The sequence below is a fragment of the Trachemys scripta genome, chromosome 5, assembly GCF_013100865.1.
Source record: "Trachemys scripta elegans isolate TJP31775 chromosome 5, CAS_Tse_1.0, whole genome shotgun sequence".
Lineage (NCBI taxonomy): Eukaryota > Metazoa > Chordata > Testudines > Emydidae > Trachemys > Trachemys scripta.
In genome coordinates this window covers 986,364-1,009,350 of record NC_048302.1, presented here as the reverse complement: position 1 = coordinate 1,009,350, position 22,987 = coordinate 986,364, and the positions used below count along the sequence as shown (strand labels likewise).

The 22,987-nt window shown below is 41.3% G+C and overlaps 1 protein-coding gene across 1 annotated transcript in view; it reads right to left on the bottom strand.

The window, feature by feature from the left end:
• The window catches only part of TNKS (tankyrase), a 291,341-nt gene that overhangs the window by 71,644 nt on the left and 196,710 nt on the right, over positions 1 to 22,987 (bottom strand). Inside the window, exons 7-11 of the mRNA XM_034770778.1 lie at positions 18,125 to 18,191; positions 17,486 to 17,672; positions 7,853 to 7,974; positions 4,635 to 4,726; positions 4,458 to 4,536 (exon numbers count right to left, since the gene is read on the bottom strand). Of these exons, the coding sequence (XP_034626669.1) occupies positions 4,458 to 4,536; positions 4,635 to 4,726; positions 7,853 to 7,974; positions 17,486 to 17,672; positions 18,125 to 18,191 (547 nt within the window). The remainder of the gene's footprint in view (positions 1 to 4,457; positions 4,537 to 4,634; positions 4,727 to 7,852; positions 7,975 to 17,485; positions 17,673 to 18,124; positions 18,192 to 22,987) is intronic.

The following is a 22,987-nucleotide window of genomic DNA, read 5'->3' as shown; positions in this document are numbered from 1 at the left end:
GGAGGGGGAAGGTGGCTCTAAACAACCTTAATATTCTGTTCCTCACATTACCTACAGCAGCTTAGGAACCGCTCCTCTAAACTGTCACAACTTGAGCAGTCCCCTACGGTGGGGACCACTCCATCTGGCTATGCAAGGTGGGTGCAAATAGCTACACTGATTTTATGCTACACAAGGATTTGCCCTACTTTAGGGGAATCCACAGTTTCCCTCTGGGGGCAGCTCTTGTTCCCCACTGAGCTGCTAGAGTGGCTAAAGGAAGATGGTGCTGGGATGCAGCACAGTATCTTTAGCGAGAATCTATTTCTGCTAGGATAGCTCAGCTTACAGGAGTATCACTGCAGAAACATTTTCATTTAAATGAAGCTGCTGTAATATCAGCCAGTGGGCAATCATGTAAAAATATACCATTCTCTCTATTAAAAGTGCTTGTTACAGGGCAATTACACCTGTATTCCCCTTACGTGGTCCACAGAGGGCACCCATTCTAGGCTCCCGCCCCCTCAGCCATCACCTCTCTAGGGTGGAGACCTGCGTCTCGACCAAGGTTTTTCCAGGCTGCATGATTCCCTGCTCACATTGATATGCCCAGCATGCCAAACTAACTAAAAGCCAGCATCTGCACTTTGCTTTCTTTCCAGAGGCTATGCCCAGCGTATTGCCCGCAATTACAAGTTACCACACAGCACTTTCTAAGCATGCACATTTATTCTTTAATGAAACCATTACAGAGAAATCATATTAAAAAAGAAGGTTTCAGAGTAACAGCCGTGTTAGTCTGTATCCGCAAAAAGAAGAACAGGAGTACTTGTGGCACCTTAGAGACTAACAAATTTATTAGTTCATAAATTCATAAATTTGTTAGTCTCTAAGGTGCCACAAGTACTCCTGTTCTTCTTTTTATTAAAAAAGAAGAACCTACATGCATGCTAAAAAGCTTACCAGAGATCACCCCAACTCCAACATTGGGCTCTGGTAGGTGTGAGTCATTCAAAACCCATAACCAGAGTAAACATGAATAGCTCAATCTTTCCTTTATACAGCTTGGCCTTTGAACCTGGCCTCATGTAACTGGTTATCAGCAGACAATGGCCCAAACCTCAGGACATGGCTTCAAAAAACTTGGCTTTTGCATAACCAGAGGTGGGGAATTCACATTCACCTCCCCCTAGAAATTCCCCAGGAAAACCCCTTAACACTTTTTGTTCCAAAAGTCCACCCTTGTTTGGCACATTGTTTAATATAGTCCCTTGAACCCCCGGGTCTCATGTGTCACATCTTCCCCCTTAAGAGCTTGTATACAATCCTGGCCCATAAGACATAAACCATTCATTTAATACAATGGACTCCAAAGACACTTGTATTTAATTCAATAAGGTCTCCCAAAAATATTGTAGGAAATTGCCATATCCATCACAGTGCTCATTTGAACTTCCTGGCAGAGAAGTCCATGTGACTTAACAGAGTCCATCTACAACATGACAGCAAGCATGAATGAAGTCTACCCGTACGTTGTGCTTAAAGGGGAAGTAGACAGTTTGGACGGCTGCTCCATAGAATCATAGAATATCAGAGTTGGAAGGGACCTCAGGAGGTCATCTAGTCCAAAACCCTGCTCAAAGCAGGACCAATTCCTGTTAAATGACACCTTTGGGCACAAAGCAGTTCCAACACACTGTGGACGTGCATGGTATGACTAATCATATCTGGTATACTTAGCAGCTCATTGTAAGAATATTATGGAAGGAGTGTTTGACTTTTTCCTGCTCTTAGTTTAGATCTGTTGTGTTTCTCAATCCCACAAGGAATGAAGTAGACAAAAGATCAGCTGGTTATGTAATTCTTGCCAAAATATTTATGGCAAACTCTTCAAATATTTTAGCTGATGATGAACATTTCAGTGGTTTTGAGGCGTTTACAACTATTCTTTGAAAATAAATGAAGGATACCTACATAGATCAACCAGACAAAATATATTACTATAAACACAGCCTTCACCTTGCCATTTGATCCTGAGCAGTCAACAACATCAACAATTTTGTAGTTCACCTTGAGTTAAGAATAAAGGTAATTAAATCCCTGCCATCAAAAAGGGAACACAAATGCTAAGGTGTCTGTTGGAATCTCATCTCCAACCAAGCTGTTTTTAGATCTTGCCCCACACACACAAAACAAAAATCACATTCCTGCACTTTAAAAAAGTTCTATGTTTAATCTAAAAAATACATACAGTTAGGGCTCAATCTAGCAAGGTGCTGACCATTCTTACTCTGATCTGGTCCCATTGAACTGCTCACATGCTTAAAATTAAGCACCCGCTTAAGCGTTTTCCTGGATTAGGGCTAGAGTGCCTAGCAACTTGCAGGACTGATCCCTAAATGTGCAATACAATCAGTTTCTCTTCCCCACCCCCACACAAGAAAAAGAACCGTCCCCTGCCCACCCAAATAGCTGCCCAAGTACATCATACCTATGTCCGGTATATTTTTTAATGAAACACAAAATTTTACACACATTGCAGCTACTCCCCACAGAGCAGAAGAGCTTTCACTTAATGTATAAAATAGTGCCAAGTCATCTCAAATGAAGGCCCTGACCCAAGATACTCTAGTGCTTCCTACACATTTGTCTCCCACCTCCAGATGTGTATAATTTCAGTGTTTATTTTTGAGCGTTTAAAAAAAAAATCAATTTTTGATTTAAATGGTCACAGTTGTGAAAAATTATGGGGGGGAGGGAACCAGACAATTATGTAATAGACACAGAGATAAAAAAAAAAAAAGCTTTATAATCATTAAAATACAAATTGTCCACTTCATGTCAAAACATACAAAGTTGTCAAAACGAAAGCTTATGCGCCAATACTTCTGTTAGTCTATAAGGTGCCATGGGACTCTTTGTTGCTTTTTACAGATCCAGAACAACACGGCTATCCCTCTGATACCAGACAAAGTAAATATCCTTACATGAAACTCTAATAAATTCTCCAGCAGCATTTTTCATACTTTGCCTGTCTGAAAATTCTTGATTACTACTGATGAAAATATTTTTGTTGGTGTGTAAGGTGAAATCAACATTTACTGATATTTACTGATAGAGATCTAATCCTTCCAAGCCTAACCATGCGTTATCAAAACTACTGTTCTTAGCTATCCTAGAACAGCTCTCTGGTATCATCTATCATTTTAATCTCCCCAATGCTGTTATTCCCTCCCCGCCCCTCAATATCTGCTGATACTGAACACTTGAAAAATCTGGCCCATAACCCTATGAAATCTCAATCTGCTGCTGTAAGCACAAAGGAGATTACTGTTTCTAGCACATAGCTATATTATCAGGAGACAATGTGAGAAAAGGATTGTAATTAACCGCTTGAATGAGTGTAAAAGTTTTTCTCTAAAAAAAAAAAAAATCTCCTTGGAAAAGTCTTAGGTGAGCTACAGCTGTCTCAGAATTCTAGAACATGACACACTGCACCATGGTACAGTCATTAAAATATTTTATGATTCTATTAAACATCTTTGGAAGTGAATCAGATACGGAGATCTGCAAATTAGCTCTAAAATGGGCACCTAAATTGTAATTCAGTTGTCTTAAAATAAAAAAGATTTGTATTAACTATATGTTCAATTACATTGCTCTCACCTCCTAGTACTTCAGAAGTGACATTATAGATTGTTATTACAGGTATACGTCTTCATTTCTAGCTACCTGGATGCAGACTCAGCTATAGCAAACTGAACTACCCTAAAAGCAAAAATAAGATTGTTCAAATTTTAACTGCCTTTCATTCAGAAAATGTCTTCGAGAGAAGGTAAGTGGCAAAACGATAATGATCACAATAACAATTGTCTAATTAGTTGCTACAGTCGTCCAAAAGGGACACTTCTGAAGGGACAAAGAGACACATCTGAAAGATGCTTAGAAGACATACTAATTGTGGGGTTACACTTTCATCTTTTCCTGTAATCTTACAACTTCCAAGACATGACCTTTAAAACCACAACTCACAGTGAGCTTACAAATGACTTGTGTGGGTAGTGGTCATTCTTTATAGCAAAAGGGTGAATTAATAAAAGGTTTTTTTGGATGGGAAAACAAGAACAGAGTTAATTACTGAAGGCTGAGAACAAAGTTTTCAAAAATCTATAGCTAGACATCTAACTAAAATTGGCCTGATTTGCACAAGTACTGAGAACTCAACAGCCCCCACCAAGTGTTTGGCATTTTTGAAAATCCAGGGCAAGATTTTTAAAGAAATGGGTGACTTCGCAATGGGAGAATTTCAAGTGCTGAGAACTCAGCATTTCCCACTGATTCAATAGAAGCACACTTCTGGGGTCACACAGGAAGTGTAAGGCACAGTAAGGAAAAAGCAACAGTTCTCCTGACTGCTAGCCATGTGCTTTAACCTCAAGACCATCTACCTCCTACTACTTTATTTAGACTATATTTACCTTTGCTCCATGTTTATGCAGAACCTCCATGACATCATTATGAGCTCTTTCAGCTGCAACATGCAAAGGCGTCATGAAGCTAGGTGAAAAATGGCAGACGTTAGTTTTATCATCCAAATACTGTATTACCTAGTCCTTTGGAAATGTAAAATTTGGCTTAAATTTTCGGATACCTACTCTTTGTTTTTCTCATTAACATTAGCTCCTTTCCTGAGCAACAGCTCTGTAACTTGTTTCCGTTTAGGATGCAGGGAAGCGACAGCACAGTGCTGCAAAACAAAGCAAAAAAAATTATCTACTACTTAGACTATGCAATATTTCATGATGCGTGCTGCATCATTTTTACATATCCCACTGAACATTAGACTGAAGCTTACAAATAGAATCCTACCGAAATGTATCACGTTTCTGCCTCAATATAAAACACACCAAACTAAATGTAAGCTAGTTCTTAAAGCTAAATCATGCTGCGTTTAAAACAATTTTGATTTTATAACTATTAGTCACACATGAGAAATGGTTAAGTCACCATCTGTAAAAGCATTCTGCATGGAATAGTTTTATTAAATGTTCCAAGTGAGAGGTATCTTTAGTGGGGTGTCTTGGAAGCAAGGGCCTCCATAACCTCCCTTTCCCAGGGGAAGACAGGAACAATTTGCTAGTCCTTTACTAGGTGCAATATACTCCCTCTCTCCTCTTTGTGTGGGTCAACTCTGCTGGCTGGTTTGTGGGGAGGGTTGCAGAGTACTGGGCATGCAGCCTTTGTTTTGCCCATGAAGTCATGCCTTCAGGTAGGGTGGGGTGATGGGCCATGCTCCCTCTTACTCCTTTGTACCACTGCATTAGGGCCAGTCACCCCCGGACACAAATTTTCAAACATGTCCACTAATTTGGGGCCCCAAATTGAGATGCCAAAGGATTGATTTTCAGAGAAACTGAGCACCCACAATTCCAAGTGACTGAAAATCAGGTCCTAAATTCCAGAGTAACGGTTGGAAGAGACCACGACTAGGATGAGAGACCATCTTGGACAAATGCTATGGTCCCTGTAAGACAGGGCCTATTGATCTTCTGATGTTTCTGAGCCCAGCCACAGGGTTTTAAACAGCAAGCACAAAAGTCATACATAATAGTTATCTTATTGCTGTGAAGAATTCCTTCTTCTAACACTCAGAGTAAAACAACATAGTCACACTGATTTGAATGGGATCATCGATTCCATCCCACTTCACTTTTTATGTCTATGTCAAAGACTGCTGGGACATTGGCTCTATGTTCTTTGACTTCACTGCTAGCCCAAATAATGAACTGAGAACAGAGGCTAACTCCAGTGAAGTCACTAACACACAAAAATACACACAACTGACACTGTACCTTCATACAGAAGGCCCCCTGCTAGGTAATGCCATGACCACAGCGAGCACAAAGTTCAGCATACTGCTGGGGTGCCTTGCATCATGTGATATTTAACAGTGTTACATGTCAAAGACTCATAGGTGGGCCAACAACCACAGGCAAATCCAGTAACAACTGTAAATGCTGATAAATGCAAAGTAATGCACATTGGAAAACATAATCCCAACTATACATATAAAATGGAGGGGTCTAAATTAGCTGTTACCACTCAAGAAAGCAATCTTGGAGTCATTGTGGACAGTTCTCTGAAAACATCCACTCAATGTGCCGCAGCAGTCAAAAAAGTGAACAGAATGTTGGGAATCATTAAGGAAGGGCTAGATCAGAAGACAGAAAATATCATATTGCCTCTGTATAAATCCATGGTACACCCACATCTTGAATACTGCATGCAGATGTGGTCGCCCCACATTGGAAAAGGTTCAGAAAAGGACAAAAAAATGATTAGGGGTATGGAACGGCTGCCATCTGAGTAGAGATTAATAAGACTGGGACTTTTCAACATGGAAAAGAGATGACTAAGGGGGGATATGATAGAGGTCTATAAAATCATGACTGGTCTGAAGAAAGTAAATAAGGAAGTGGTATTTCCTCCTTCTCATAACAAAGAATTAGGGGACACCAAATTAAATTAATAGGCAGCAGATTTAAAACAAACAACAGGAAGTATTTTTTCACACAATGCACAGTCCACCTGTGGAACTCCTTGCCAGAGGATGTTGTGAAGGCCAAGACTATAACAGGGTTCAAAAAGTAACTAGTTAAGTTCATGGCGGATAGGTCCATCAATGGCTACTAGCCAGCATGGGCAGAGATGGTGTCCCTAGCCTCTGTTTGCCAGAAGCTAGGAACGGGCAACGGGATTATCTGTACTGTTCATTCCCTCTGGGGCACCTGGCATTGGCCACTGTTGGAAGACAGGATACTGAGCTAAATGCACCTTTGGTCTGACCAGTATGGCACTCTTATGTTCTTATGTAATACTAGACAAGTCTGAATGTTGGGGGTGGGGGGAAGGATAGCTCAGTGGTTTGAGCATTGGCCTGCTAAACCCAGGGTTGTGAGTTCAATCCTTGAGGGGGCCACTTAGGGATCTGGGGCAAAAGCAGTACTTGGTCCTGCTAGTGAAGGCAGGGAGCTGGACTCGATGACCTTTCAAGGTCCCTTCCAGTTCTAGGAGATAGGATATCTCCATTAATTTATTTAATTTATAAATGAATGCTATCACGACAAATATACTTTGCCAGCAGAGAGATATACGGATCAGCTGGACAAGGGAAACAACTGGTCAGTCAGTGAGAGCCAGAAAGCCCTTACACAGCAGGAATGGCATCAAACATTTCACTACTAACCTCTATCAGATGTTGAAAGAATTAAGTATTATTAATAATCTCATCTGTGTGGGAATGTTGGAGAATGATTTTCATCAAGAAGCAAGTCTAATTGGGATTCCAGTGAAAAATTTGATTTAAAAAATAAAAGATGAAAGATAGAGGGCAACCTGCTAACTTATTCCAATCCCCCATAAACCAGCACAATACGTTTCTGTTGCCTGCCTCATCTCAACCCTCTGCCACCCCAAAACATTTTTTGCAACAAGTGTCCATAAAACATAAGACAAGATAGAGAGAAAAAACAAGACAACTGCACTGATAGCAGAACACAGAGAAACCCTCTAGCAGCTGTCACTACAGGGAAGATAATCAGGTGGGGAGAACACACAGGTTCAACATGAAGAAATGAGCAGTAACTTAATTGCAGGTTTCTGGACAAATCCTGCATAAAAACTGAATTCAAGGGTGAAAAAAATGTACAATGTTTCTTCTATAGCAGTGATTTACTTTTAACACATAAGATGCCTGCTGGCACATCCTCAATTTTAGATGAATACATTTTCATAGTCTAGCAATAAAAAACTCTTCAACTAGCACTACTTCCACATATATCATTAAAAAAAAGGATTGACTATATAATCTCACCAGAGCTGTCTCATGTGACTGTGGCTGTTTGAAATTAATGATCTCCAAAGCAAGTGTCTTTTTCACTTTGGCTAGGTCTGCCTCTCTGGCTGCTTGCAGTAAAGAATGTCCTTTGAATTCATCTGTTGGAGAAATAAGACATACTTAATATTCAGCAACACATCAGATTTATAAATCTTATTTCAGAAACCTAACTACAATTAACCAAAGGGGAAAGAAAAATTTTCTATACTGCCCTAAATAGTAACATCAGCTATGATGACAGAATCCTAAACTCTGTCCTAGTGAAGGCAGAAATATATTCTTGGGGTGAGATGGGAAGGAAAGTTCCAGTTTCCAGGGCAAAACCCTCATCCCCTCTCCAGCCCAAGATAAAGAGTGTTATAAGGATCCCTAAAAACTCTGTATCCAGCCAGAGGAGAAGACTTCTGGGACCAGCACTACAGAAAACAGCTGCCAGGCCACCTTCCGAGAGCCCTACCGCAAGCTCCAGCATAGGGGGCATGCCAGGGTGGGGTTGCGTCACACAGCACTACAGAGATTTCAGGCCCAAATTACACCAGTGGACCTTCCAGCCTCCAGATCAATCCAGGACCAAGAGGGGACAAAGGTGGCTTAAAGCCACCTTACTTAACCCTCTCCCCCGAGTCTGAGAGTTCAGTACTGCACTTGTTGGAGGTGCAGCATAGAATCTCACCATTATATTGCTCCTAAACATAAAAATGGCCAAGCATCAAATCCTGCTCACTTTGTTACTGCAAGTAATCCCACTGATGACACTGGGATCACTGGTGAGAGTAAGGAGAGCAGGATATATTAATATCCTTTAATAATAAAAGTACCCTTTAATAAATGATGAACAAAACCGAAAGTCAGCAGGTACAAAATTTCTAACTTATTTAAGCAGTTATTTCTTGTGGAATTAGCAGTTTTCTGTAACTTTATAACTTGTTTTCATTGTCTTTCACTGTTATAAGAGTGAGACAAAAACAGATAAGTGAGAGAAATTTAGACTCAAGGTTAGGATTTAGCTTTCCCACCACCAGGTTAGGAGGAATCCTTTTTGTTTGGTTTTCTGATATAAAAAAAAAAAAAAAAATTAGAAAAACAAGACTGAGTAATGAAGGCTCTTGTGAAAAGCAGCTCTTTATTTAAATTAGAAATGATGAATCAGCAGTTTGGTAACATAATTGCAACCAAACTGAATTCTAGAATAGTTATATTTTATACTGTAATGCCTAAGTTTAGAACACTGACCATCATGAAGTAATCAAGAGCATTTGAGAATGAATTCCAAATAATTAAATACCTTTGCAAGAATTAGCTATAGTATCAGTGGCAACTTCACCCTGTAAGGCCACATGCCAGCATTTTCTACGTCAAACTGATGACATGCTTCAACAGATTAGTCTAACTTCCCAGCCCAGGAAGAACACATATATGAAACTGGATGACAAAACAAATCAAAAGCCTTTTTACTGCTTCACACCCATCTGTGCCAAAAAGTATTGAACTGGTTCTGTCAAAACCATCTTCTCCTATCCAAGAATAAGCCTGGCATAGTGCAGTGAGATTCAGATAGCCCAGCAATGCTACCAGGCCTTACAGAATACTGGAAAACAAAGCATCATTGATGCGTCTCCTCTCTTCCTTTGTCATTAGTTTGCAAAAGCAAAAAATCAATCACATTCGTTGATTAGCACAGGCTGATTTGCAGGGACAGATAAATCTCTGAATGAAGTCTAAGAGTCATGTTTTTGCTTTACAAAGTTAATTAAAATCATTTTCCTGAACTCTGTTCTGCTCTTAATTATTATTTAATAATGAAACAATAAGTCTTGAGTTTGATTAAAGTGGAGAGGGTAGGGTTCCCAAATTAGAACATATGACTTTACTAAAAGGAAAGAAGAAGAGGAGGTTGCTTGCCTGTAACTGGAGGTTTTTCGAGATGTGTGGTCTCTATCTGTATTCCACTGAGGGTTATGTGCATGCCCCATATGCCTGGAGCCAGAACCTTTGAAAGTAGTATTGTTTCGTGGTCTGCACATGCGCCCATGTATTGCCTCGTGGTTTCGCCTGAGGTGATAAAGGGCAGGGTGGACTGCCAGTGTCTCCAGTTCTTTCTCTACCACAGACCTATCAGATACACAGCAGCAGGGAAGGAGGCTGGGATTGGAATAAAGATAAGGACCACATATCTTGAAGAACCCCCAGTTACCAGCAAGCAACCTCTCTTTCTTCTTTGAGTGATGGTCCCTATTGTATTCCACTGAGGGTGTCTGACATGCAGTTTGTAGTTAGGAGGAGAATGCGAGGAAGATGATGCAATCACAGAATGGAGGACCGCCGCGCTGAATGAGGCATCTGTTGTGGAATCACATACTAGAGCGTAGTGGGAGAAAAAAGTGTCTACCAACTCCACGTAGCAGTCTTACATATATCTGCATGGGACACATCGTGATGCACGGCTGTGGCTGATGCTTGCACTCTCCTTGAGTGAGCCTATCCCACCTGGTGGGGATTGTCTCGACAACTGATAGCAATGTGTAATGTACCTGGAAACCCATTTAAAGATTCACTGGATGGAAATATGAAATTAATACGCAGCAGATTTAGAACAAACAAAAGGAAGTAGATAGCCTGGGAGACTTTCGGAATGGCTCTGTCCTTTGTAGGGAAAAGGCCAGGGCCCCAAGCACATCAAGAGAATGAAGTAGCCGTTCCCCATGAAAGACGTGTGGTTTGGGGAAGAAGGTAGGTAGATGTATGGGCTGATTGAGATGGAATCAGAAAACCACCTTTGGTAGCAACTTGGATACAATCAGAGTGAGACATTGTCTTTATGGAATGCAATGAAAGGAGGAGGGGTCTGCCACTCCCAGTTCACCAATGCACCTCGCTGAAGTAATGGCAACAAGGAAAGTGACCTTCATGGAGAGGAGAGAAAGAGCAGGAGGCCAGGGGATCATTAATGAGGAAGACTAGGTTGAGGTCCCATTGGGTAGCAACAGGTTGAATGGGCGGGTATTTACATAAAAGGCCCTTCCAGAATCAGGCAGTCAAGAGGTGCATAAAAATTGAATGTCCATCCACTAGAGGGTGGAAAGTGCTAATGGCATCTGCATGAACTTTGATGGAGCTGAGAGCGAGACCCAAGATTTTCAGATAGAGTAAACAGACTAAGAGTATCTGCATGCCCACGGCTGCGGGGTAAGGCCTTGCCATTCAGCCCAGGAAGTGAAACATTTCCATATGGCACTGCTAATGGGCATTCTCGTGCTAATGGAGGCGTTCAGCCAAAAACCTAGCTTTCAGTGTTGCGTCCATAGATCTGGGTGCCTGAGTCTGCAGTTGTGTTGCATCAGCAGTTCTGGGAATGTCTGGAGCGGGAGTGTAGAATGCTTTGACATGTGGAGAAGAAGACGGAACCAGAATTGGCAAGGCAAGAACAGGGCCATCAAAATGGCCATCGCTCTCTCCTGACAGAGTTTGTGGAGGGAACATGATAGGAGTGGTATGGAGGAGAAAGCATAGTTCTTTCAGTCCAACTAACTGACGACCAGAGTGTCACCCTGTGAGTGGGGACCGTGTCCCCTCTTCAGCAATACTGGGTGCACTTGGTATTCTGTGATGCCAGGCAGGGAGGTTGCTGATAAAAGGGTATGATATGTTATGTACCATTTCCACAGGCATATCGCCTCCATGCACAGTGCTGGGCATCTTATGCCTCCATGTTTGTTTATGTAGTATACTGTGGTGGTGGTATCTGATGTGATGAGGATGTGGTGATAACAGATAGCTGGTAAGAACACGACATGCTTTGTGCACTGCCCGAAGTCCCGGTATGTTTATGTGCATCCTGACCTCTTGCGTGATCCAGATGCCTTGTGCCATGTGATCTCCCATGTGAGCACCCCAACCTGCAAGTGACATGTCCGTTATGACTGTCACACTCAACAAAGATGGGAGGAAGGGCATCTGGAGCAGACTTGTAGCGGGTCTCTCCACCACCAAAGTGAGGAGATGTCTTCCAGCAGGACAATGAGTATAGTGTCCATGGATTGCTGTATGAGAGAGTAAATCCTTTGCAGTCATAGCTGTAGACATCAAAGATATAGCTGGGCAAATGGCGTGACATATGTGTACATCATGTGCCCTAGGAGGGAAAGGCAGGTCCTGGCTGAAACCAAAGGATTAGAGGTTACATTTGGTCCAGTAGGCTCTGGAATCTGTCCATGGCAGATAACTCGTGAAGAAGCTACATCGATGTGAGCTCCTATGAATTCCAGGGACTGAATAAGGTGCAAAGTCGATTTTTTGACATTAATGCTCACTCCTAGGGAGGAGTCGAAGAAGCTGAGATGTTAATGCTCGAGCTTGCTCTCTGGACTGCGCTGCGCTGCTAGCAGCCAGTCATCCAGATAGAGGAAGACAAGGACTGAATGGGAGAACCCTGTGTTCGAAGTGTCGAGGGCCTATGGAAGTAGGCATCTTGCATATCAAGAGCCATAAACCACATACCTTTTTCTAGCAAGGAAATGATGTCTTGTGACTTCAGCAGTTGAGGAGTTGGAGATCCAAAATGGGTCTCTGTCCTCCTTCTTCTTGGGTACCAGGAAGTAGTCGGGATAGAACCTGGTGTCCTGAAAGGGTGTAGGGACTCATTCCACTGCTCGTCTCTGCAGGAGGGAGTCCATCTCAAGGGTAAGATTTAGGGCTGTCAAGCGATTAAAAAAATTAATCCCATGATTAATTGCCCTGTTAAACTATAATAGAAGACCATTTATTTAAATATTTTGGGATGTTTTCTACATTTTCAAATATATTGATTTCAATTACAATGCAGATTACAAAGTGTACCGAGCTCATTTTATATTTATTTTTGATTACGAGTATTTGCACTGTAAAAAACAAAAGAAATAGTATTTTGCAATCCACCTAATACAAGTACTGTAGTGTAATCTCTTTATCATGAAAGTTGAACTTACAAATGTAGAATTATGTACAAAAACACTTTCCCCCAAGGAGTTCAGTCACAAATGTAATTAACGCAATTTTTTTTAACGAGCATCCTAACATAGAAGCATGTCCTCTGGAATGGTGACCGAAGCATGAAGGGGCATACAAAAGTTTAGCATATCTGGCATGTAAATACCTTGCAATGCCAGTTACAGAAGTGCCATGCAAATGCCTGTTCTCACTTTCTGGTGATGTAAATAAGAAAAGGGCAGCATTATCTCCTGTAAATGTAAACAAACTTGTTTGTCTTAGCGATTGGTTGAACAAGAAGTAGGACTGAGTGGACTTTCAGGCTCTGAAGTTTTACATTGTTTTGTTTTTGAGTGTAGTTATATAACAAAAAAACATTTGCAAGTTGCACTTTCACAATTAAAGAGATTGCACTACAGTATTGTATGAGTAAAATACTATTTCTTATGTTTATCATTTTTACAGTGATAATTTTTGTAATCAAAAATAATATACACTTTGATTTCGATTACAACACAGAATACAATATATATGAAAATGTAGAAAAACATCCAAAATATTTAATAAATTTCAATTGGTATTCTATTGTTTAACAGTGCGATTAATCACAATTTTTTTTAATTGCGATTAATTTTTTTGAATTAATGCGGGAGTTAACTGCGATTAGTCCACAGCCCTAGTAAGAATACTATCATGTAGAGTGATCTCAGGAAGGTTAGGGAGTGATGTGGAGGAGATTTCATCAAACTCAAGGGTGTAGCTGCGTCGAACGATGTCCAGGACCCGCTTGTCCATTGCTATAGCTCTCCATGCTGGTAGAAAGAGTTTGAGATGACCCCCCGCAAAAGAGGTTGATGGTAGGAACATTGGTATACGGAGTGGCTGACAGCAGTTTAGCCACACTCAGAAATACCATTTCCACAACAATTGAATTGTTGTGCAGGGGTCTGTGTTGCCCAAACAGGCAGATGGGTTCTGTGCACCTTATGGCGCTTCTGAGGAGGCTCATAGGCTCATTGGTGATAGAAATGTGGTGTTCTACAGCAATGGCTTGGCGGTGGGCAATAACGTTTTCTATTTGGTGCCAGTGTATAAATGCCCACAGATTGTAAGTGGCTCTAGTACCTGATGCTGACTGTCCTGCACTTCTTCTAGTAGGATCGAGAGCATTGGCTATCCTCTGTATCAGCTCTTGAAACCGTCAGTCGTCTCGTGGCGAGGAAGGTGTCGATGACATGGCAACATTTGGAGACGACCAAGGGAATCTCTCCAGATCCGCCGGTACTATAAGAATCGGGCTAATCGGTGCTTCCTCTAACCCCATGGCCATCCTCAGTGCCAAGTAGTTAGAGGTCCAGAACTGTAGTCCAGCCGAGAAGACCTCTAACCCATAAGGTCCAATGTCTTACCCTCCCTGTCTGCAAAGGTGGAGCACTGGTGTTGTTTCATCTACTCTGACTCAGCCTGTATCACCAAGGAGTTAGGTGGAGGGTATGAAAATAGAAATTCTGCCCCCTTAGGGGGGACGTAGTATCTTCTCTCAGCCCATCTTTTCTCGGCCCCCATTCGGGGTCAGTGTGCATATGATCAAGGTATGCCATATGGTGCATGCCAGTTAAAGAATGGCCTCATTGATTGGTAGAGCCACCCTTGCCAGTACTGATGTGTGAGAGGGGACGAGGTGTGGAGCATGCTGGCAGAAGTCTCAGAAGAGCAACTACAGAACCCGAACCACCTAAAAAGAAAATCAACCTTCTCTTGGTGGCATCTGACTCAGATGATGGAAATGAATGTGCATCAGTCTGCACTGCTTTGGATCATTATTGAATAGAACCCATCATCAGCATGGAAGCATGTCCTCTAGAATGGTGGTCGAAGCATGAAGGGTCGTACAAATATTTAGCATATCTGGCACATAAATACCTTGCAATGCCAGCTACAACAGACCCATGTGAACACCTGTTCTCCTTTTCAAGTGACATAGTAAATAAGAAGCAGGCAGTATTATCTTTTGTAAATGTAAACAAACGTATTTGTCTTGGTGACTGGCTGAACAAGAAGTAGGACTGAGTGAATCTGTAGGCTGTAAAGTTTTACCCTGTTTTACTTTTGAGTGTAGCTATGTAAAAGAAAAATTAAAAAATTCTACATTTGTAAGTCGCACTTTCACAACTGATATGAGCACTACAGTACTCATGTTAGGTGAATAGAAAAATACTACTTCTTTTGTTTATCTTTTTACAGTGCAAATATTTGTAAGGAAAAATAATATAAAATGAGCATTGTACACTATGTATTCTGTGTTGTAATTGAAATCAATATATTTGAAAACGTAGAAAACATCAAAAAATATTTAAACAATCAATATTCTATTATTAACAGTGATACTAAAACTGCAATTAATTGCAATTATTTTTTAATCTCACGATTAATCGCAATTAATTTTGTTAATCGTTTGACAGCCCTAATGAAAAGCATTTTGGTGTCATAGTGGAGAAGTAACGCAACATGAGCTTCCAGTGCAATACTGTGGCAAAGAGGACCAATGAGATTCTTGGATGTATAAACAGTGAGTAGGAGCGAGGAGGTGATTTTACCTCTGTAGACGGCAGTGGTGAGACAGATACTGGAAAACCGTGCTTAGTGCTGGCACCCACATTTTAAAAAGGATGCTGAAAATTTGAAGAGAGCGCAGAGATGAATCACAAACGATTCAAGGGCTGGAAAAAATGCCTTAGTGTGAAAGACTAACAGAGCTCAGTTGCTTAGCTTGTCAAAGAGAAGATCCAGAGGTGACTTAACTACAGTGTCTAAGTATCTTCATGGGAAGAAAATACTGGGTACCAAAGGACCGTTTAATCTACCAGGGGCAGGCATAACAAGAACCAATAGCTATAAGTTAACGCCAGCCAAATTCAAATTAGAATTAAAGCACACATTTTTAACAGAGAGGGTGATTGGAACAGATTACCAAGGAACGTGGTGAATTCTCTATCTCTTGAAGTCTTTAGATCACGACTGGATGACTTTCTGGAAGATATGCTTTAGTCAAACCCAAATGATAGGCAAATGAAATGTAATGTGGATAAATGTAAAGTAATGCACATTGGAAAAAATAACCCTAACTATACATACAATATGATGGGGGCTAATTTAGCTACAACTAATCAGGAAAGAGATATTGGAGTCATCATGGATAGTTCTCTGAAGACGTCCACGCAGTGTGCAGAGGCGGTCAAAAAAGCAAACAGGATGTTAGGAATCATTAAAAAGGGGATAGAGAATAAGACGGAGAATATCCTATTGTCCTTATATAAATCCATGGTATGCCCACATCTTGAATACTGTGTACAGATGTGGTCTCCTCATCTCAAAAAAGATATACTGGCACTAGAAAAGGTTCAGAGGACAACTAAAATGATTAGGGGTTTGGAATGGGTCCCATATGGGGAGAGAGTAAAGAGGCTAGGACTTTTCAGCTTGGAAAGAGGAGACTAAGGGGAAATATGATAGAGGTATATAAAATCATGAGTGATGTGGAGAAAGTGAATAAGGAAATGTTATTTACTTGTTACCATAATATAAGAACTAGGGGCCACCAAATGAAATTAATGGGCAGCAGGTTTAAAACAAATAAAAGGAAGTTCTTCACACAGCGCACAGTCAATTTGTGGAACTCCTTGCCTGAGGAGGTTGTGAAGGCTAGGACTATAACAGCGTTTAAAAGAGAACTGGATAAATTCATGGAGGTTAAGTCCATTAATAGCTATTAGCCAGGATGGGTAAGGAATGGTGTCCCTAGCCTCTGTTTGTCAGAGGGTGGAGATGGACGGCAGGAGACAGATCACTTGACCATTACCTGTTAGGTTCACGCCCTCTGGGGCACCTGGCATTGGTCACTGTTGGTAGACAGGATACTGGGGTGGATGGACCTTTGGTTTGACCCAGTACGGCCGTTCTTATGTTCACAGCAGAACCCTGCTCTCTGGCAGAAACACAGGGGAGAGGGTGAGGGGGGAGAAACCCCAGTGCCCTGACCCTCATCACCCAGACCCCCACTGCAGCCCTGGGACTGGAGGAGCTCTCACTCCCTGCTGCGCTCCAGGGCCATGGTGCGGGGACAGAGCTTCTCCGGTCTTGGGGCCGCAGAGGGGGGAAAGGGGAGAAAGGAGGAAAAGGGGTTGCAGGGCTGCAGTGGAGGGGGAGAATGGGGGGACCCTTGTGTGGAACAGGGGTGGGCTCCAGGGAAGGAGCAGAAAGAGGTGGGGCTGTGGGCATGGCCCCAGGCAGAAGGGGTGGGGTGGGGAGGGCCCCTTCCCCCCCCCCGCAGTTGCTCTGGCCCCAGGAAACCTTAATCTGCCTCTGGTTATAGGGATTACTACAGGGGTAACTAAGTGAAATTCCCTGGCCTGTGTTGTGCAGAAGGTCAGAGACGATCTAACAGTCCCTTCTGCCTTAAACTCTATGAATAAAGGCAGTTTCATGAAGGAGAACATGTATAGCTCTCTACAAGTTTAGAAGTGAGAAATGGAGACCTCTATATCCTGTTGTTTTGCATTTTCCCATTACTAACAAGGAACTGGGCTGAAAGGTGAGTCAGTTTATATTAATAATTATTTCATAGTTGATAATTTTTTCACATACAAGTCAGTCTCTCCCTTAGCTCAGGTGTTGGAGCCATATCGACAGCACTCTTGCCATGGCAGTTGACCAGTGTTGGATCTGCACCATGACTAAGCAACAAAGAGCAGACTTCTACACGATTCTTGGAAGCAGCTTCATGTAAGGGGGTAAACTGCCAGAGATCCATAGCATTAACACAGGCTCCATGCTAGGAGTGGGAAAGAAATGTTTATGTTAGTAAAAAAAAAAAAACAACCATGACAAAGATCACAAAATTTTAATAACTTTAACACTCGTTAAGTTATTTTCAAATGGAATGAAAAATTACTGATTTATCTTCATCTACCAAAATCTGAAATTTGCAATGAACTTAATTTTTAATAAGACATCTTTGCTTCAAAAAAATTCTAGTTAATTAAATTCTAATGCTTGGCTGCAGAGATTATGCGGAAAAACACATACTTAATTCAGTGGTACAGGTGTATGTCTAAAGCCCTAAAGCCCCACACCACTGAAATAATTTATTATAGGTGTGAAAATCAGGATTTCTTTTTTAAACAGAAATAAGGCTACAGCCTTAACTATTGTATGAAGTAACCATCTCTCTCCATAATTTTGCAATATTGCAATGCGTACGTATTCTTCCATTTCTCCACTTACCTTAAGTAACAATTCTGTGACTTCAAAATGTCCATATGAACATGCATTATGAAGAGGTACAAGTCCGCTAGATTAAATAAAACAAAATAAAATTACATCTCTAGGAAGCATTTTCAAAGATTTTTGAACTATTTTCATGCTGTAAAATTAGCAGATTTCAAAATCAAATGGAATCTTAACCAAATACATTTACATTTATTTCCAAAATAATGCACTGGTTAAGAATAGCATTAAAAACATTTTTGAGTAATGTAACATAGGTGTTTAATCTACCATATATTACTGTTAAGAAATAGCACTCATTGCATTCAGAATGATCTTTCTTGCAGACAGAAAGGGAAAAAAAGCTACATTACATTTTAATCTTGGTGAAGGCAAGTACTCTGGTCTATGTACAACCACAGTTATTTCAAATGGTATGTTAAGGGAGAAGTCCCCATATAAGGTTATCTGGCTGCTAGGTATATTATGAAGATGTACAAATATTATAGGCAGCGGACTGATATAATTACTCCAGACTATGGGATGAGCTGACTGCTGCATTTTTCTGAAGTAAGTTATACACTTAAAAATATATACTTGTAGAAATTTCACACCTATTTGGGGGCTATTGGAATTTCTGTACAGTAACGTCACTGGAGTCTGCACTTGAAAATGAAAGTGGTAAAGCAAATGACATGGGTCTAATCATAAGCAAAGGTCATATATAATGAGAAATCCATAAATTTGAAAAGCAGGGCAAAAGTGACAAGCAATAAAACAAAATGAATCGTGTGTGCAGGTAAACCAAAATGGGACACTTTCTCATAACACAAGAACTTCTCATAACGCAAGAACTAGGGGTCACCAAATGAAATTAATAGGCAGCAAGTTTAAAACAAACAAAAGGAAGTACTTCTTCACACAACATACAGTCAACCTGTGAAACTCTTTGCAAGAAGATGTAGTGAAGCCAAGACTATAACAGGGTTCAAAAAAGAACTAGATATATTCATGGAGGATAGTTCAATCAACGACTATTAGCCAGGATGGGCAAGGATGGTGTCCCTAACCTCTGTTTTCCAGAAGCTGGTAATGGGAGACAGGGGATGGTCACTTGAGGATTACCTGTTCGGTTCATTTCCTCTGGGGCACCTGGCATTGGCCACTGTCGGAAGACAGGATACTGGGTTAGATGGACCATTGGGCTAGATGGACCAAACGTTCATATGGCATTTGTGGCTCCATAGATATGGTTGAGTATTGTACTTAGAGCAGAAGATCAACCTGTTTGTTATTATGAAATATACCCTCTCCAAAATTACAGCACTTATTCTGAGTATCAAATAAATATTCTGAAAATTTACAAGTAAAATCATTCATTTAATTTGAATTAGGTTATTTAATAAATATAGCATCCACGGTCCCTACTTATCTTAACAGAGGAACAATGCATACCCTTCAAACTTCCCAGGTAGTTAAAGATCACTAAACTCTTGAACATAAGCTACTTTTGAAGAAATGTTTTTAGAATTCTCAGTTATTTTCCATTGTTATTTTCTTATATTTGAAAGTTGAGAAATAGAGACTGAAGCATATAAGTTTCCACATCAGAGAATTCCACAAAAAATTGCTATCTTTCAAAATATCTGCCATCTTCTAGTGTTCTCAGTAGGACTGAGACCACCAGGTGCCCTTAGTAAAGAGGACTACTGCCCATATTCACCTGCTCTTCTTCAGTGTCCCTATCTGTCTTTTGACTGCATATTTTCTCTCCTATCTTCCCTGGGGCAGCTTGACTTCATTCTAATTGGGACGCAATGGACGGGCATCTTAACTAGGAGCAGGGGCGGCTCCAGGCACCAGCGCAGCAAGCACATGCCTGGGACGGAAAGCCGCTGTGAGGGCGGCAGTCAGGCGGCCTTTGGCGGCTTGCCTGCGGGAGGTCTGCCGGTCCCGCGGGTTTCGGCGGCAATTCGGCAGTGGGTATGCCGAAGCCACGGGACTGGCAGATCACCTGCAGAAACACCGCTGAATCCGCGTGACCGCGGACCGCCAGCAGGCATGCCGCCGAAGGCTGCCTGACTGCTGTGCTTGGGGCGGCAAAAAAACAGTCTCGCCCCTGACTAGGAGAACCCTTCGCCTGAGTCCTCGCTGAGAACAATCGGAGACAGCATCCATTTTGACAAGTGTCCATAAAAATCTAATCTAGATCCACAAACACTAAAATATGTCAATCATAATCACATGGTGCCATTAAAGGGCAAAGTTAACGTTGTTTGGGTGCCCTAACATATCTTAATGTGTTTAGATTACTTTAAATTTAAACTTGACTCGACTCTGAATTTCCTATGTTTATAATAGTTGTTTTTGGAATAAATGCAACATATCCCTGTAATGTATACTACGGTAAGTTACTGATACCAACTCTCAAGCCACCTAGTTTGTACCTAGAATACATTTTTCAAATAGATAATTCTAACTTCAGACCATTGTTCATAAGTCTGTTTATCCTGAAATTCTCTCTTGGTTGATTAGCGTTTGGAATGGTGTAACACTATTAAAAAAAAATGCTTACCACCACATGCATGTATACAGAATATTCACCTTAAACATTATTCATTTTGAAACTTTATATACAATGCTCCATAGTTAATTTCATAACTTCTTTGACAGAAAATAGAAGCAAATATACAGATGAAAGTGCTACAAATCAATCTCCAAATGTTCCAATAAACTTAGAATTGTTTTAGAGAAACTTTGTATATGTCTACGCTGAGTTTTAAAACACATGGCAGCAAGTTTCAGAGCCAAGGTCTATGGGCTTGCACTAGGGTGCTAAAAAAAGCAGCATCGAAGTTGAGGCTTGGGCTCTGAAGCCCAGGATGGACTACAGAGCCCAAGCTCCAGCCCGTGCTGCAATGTCTACTCTGCTGTTCTTAGCACTGTAGTGTGAGCCCGAGTCTGTAGATCCAAGATTTAAGACTTGCTGCCACAGGTTTTAAAATGTAGTATAAACATGCCCAAAGTAAACTGAGCTTTTCATTTAAGAGACCTGGGGGCTAAAGTTCTCATTTAACACTGGAGATAACATTAGATAATTAACAGAGAATTTCCCATGTTGACAGACAGATGGACAAGATGGCCTGACAGCTCCTTTTCTTTACTATAAATATAAAGTCTATAAATATAAAAGTACTCTGTTTGGGATCAAGAGTGACTTTTACTAAGTATATATACAGCACCTACAACAATAGGGTGCTGATCTTGACTACAAATAAAAAATCCCATCAGACCATCATTTAGAACCACTCTGGAAATAAATCTACAGATTCAACATACCAAGAGAACAAAAATCATGTGCCGCCCCCTCGCCCCCGCCATAGAATTTTATATAACTACCACACTTACCATATAAGAACATAAGAATGGCCATACTGGATCAAAACAATGGCTCATCTAGCCGAATAGCCTGTCTCCTGACAGTGGCCAGTGTCAGATGGAATGAACAGAACAGGGTAATTATCAAGTGATACATCCCTGTCGTCCGGTTCTAGCTTCTAGCAGGCAGAGGTTTAGGGACACCTAGAGCATAGGGTTGCATCCCTGATCATCTTGGCTAATAGCCATTCATGGACCTACCCGCCATGAAATTACACAATTATTTTTTGAACTTTTTATATCATTGGCCTTCATAACACCCCTGGCAACGAGTTCCAAAGATTGACTGTGTGTTGTATGAAGCAGTACTTCCGTCTGTTTGTTTTAAATCTGTTGACTATTAATTTCATTGGGTGACCGCTAGTTCTTGTGCTGCATGAAGGTGTAAGTTAACACTTCCCTATTCATTTTCTCCACACCATTAGTGATATTACAGACTCACTCATCTTTTCTAAGCTGAAGAAGGCCCAGTTTTCTTAATCTCTCCTTATCCAGAAGCTTTTCCATACCCCCAATCATTTTTGTTGCCCTTCTCTGTACTTTTTCCAACTCTAATATATTTCATTTGAGAAGGAGTAATCAGAACTGCATGCAATGTTCATGGTGTGGGTGAACCATGGATTTATGGCGAGACAATATGATGTTTTCTTTTCTTATTTTCTATCCCTTTCCCTTTCCCAATGGTTCCTAACATTTTGCTAGCTTTTTTGACTGATGCTGCACATTGCACAGATGTTTTCAGAGAACTATCCAGAATGACTCCAAGATTTCTTTCTTCAGTGGTAACAGCTAATTTAGATCCCATCATATTGTGTGTATTGTGACAGACCCAGACCAGTGGGGTACAGGAGTCTGGTAGAGGGAAAATATACTGGTCACTAGATGAGTAGCTTTCTGTTCCCTGAGAGACCAGAGAAGGGGCTGCACTTGAGTAATCAGGAACCTGCTAGAACCAGTTAAGGTAGGCAGGCTAATTAGGACACCTGGAGCCAATTAAGAAGAAGCTGCTAGAATCAATTAAGGCAGCTAATCAGGGCACCTGGGTTTTAAAAGGAGCTCACTTCAGTTTGTAGTGCAAGAGTGTGAGGAGCTGGGAGCAAGAGGCGCAAGGAGCTGAGAGGGTGTGCTGCTGGAGGACTGAGGAGCACAAGCGTTATCAGACACCAGGAGGAAGGTCCTGTGGTGAGAATAAGGAAGGTGTTTGGAGGATGCCATGGGGAAGTAGCCCAGGGAGTTGTAGCTGTCATGCAGCTGTTACAGGAGGCACTATAGACAGCTGCAGTCCACAGGGCCCTGGGCTGGAACCCGGTGTAGAGGGCAGGCCTGGGTTCCCCCCAAACCTCCCAATTGACCTGGACTGTGGGTTCTTCCAGAGGGGAAGGTCTCTGGGCTGTTCCCCAACCCACATGGTGAATCTCTGAGGCAAGAAAATCCGCCAATAAG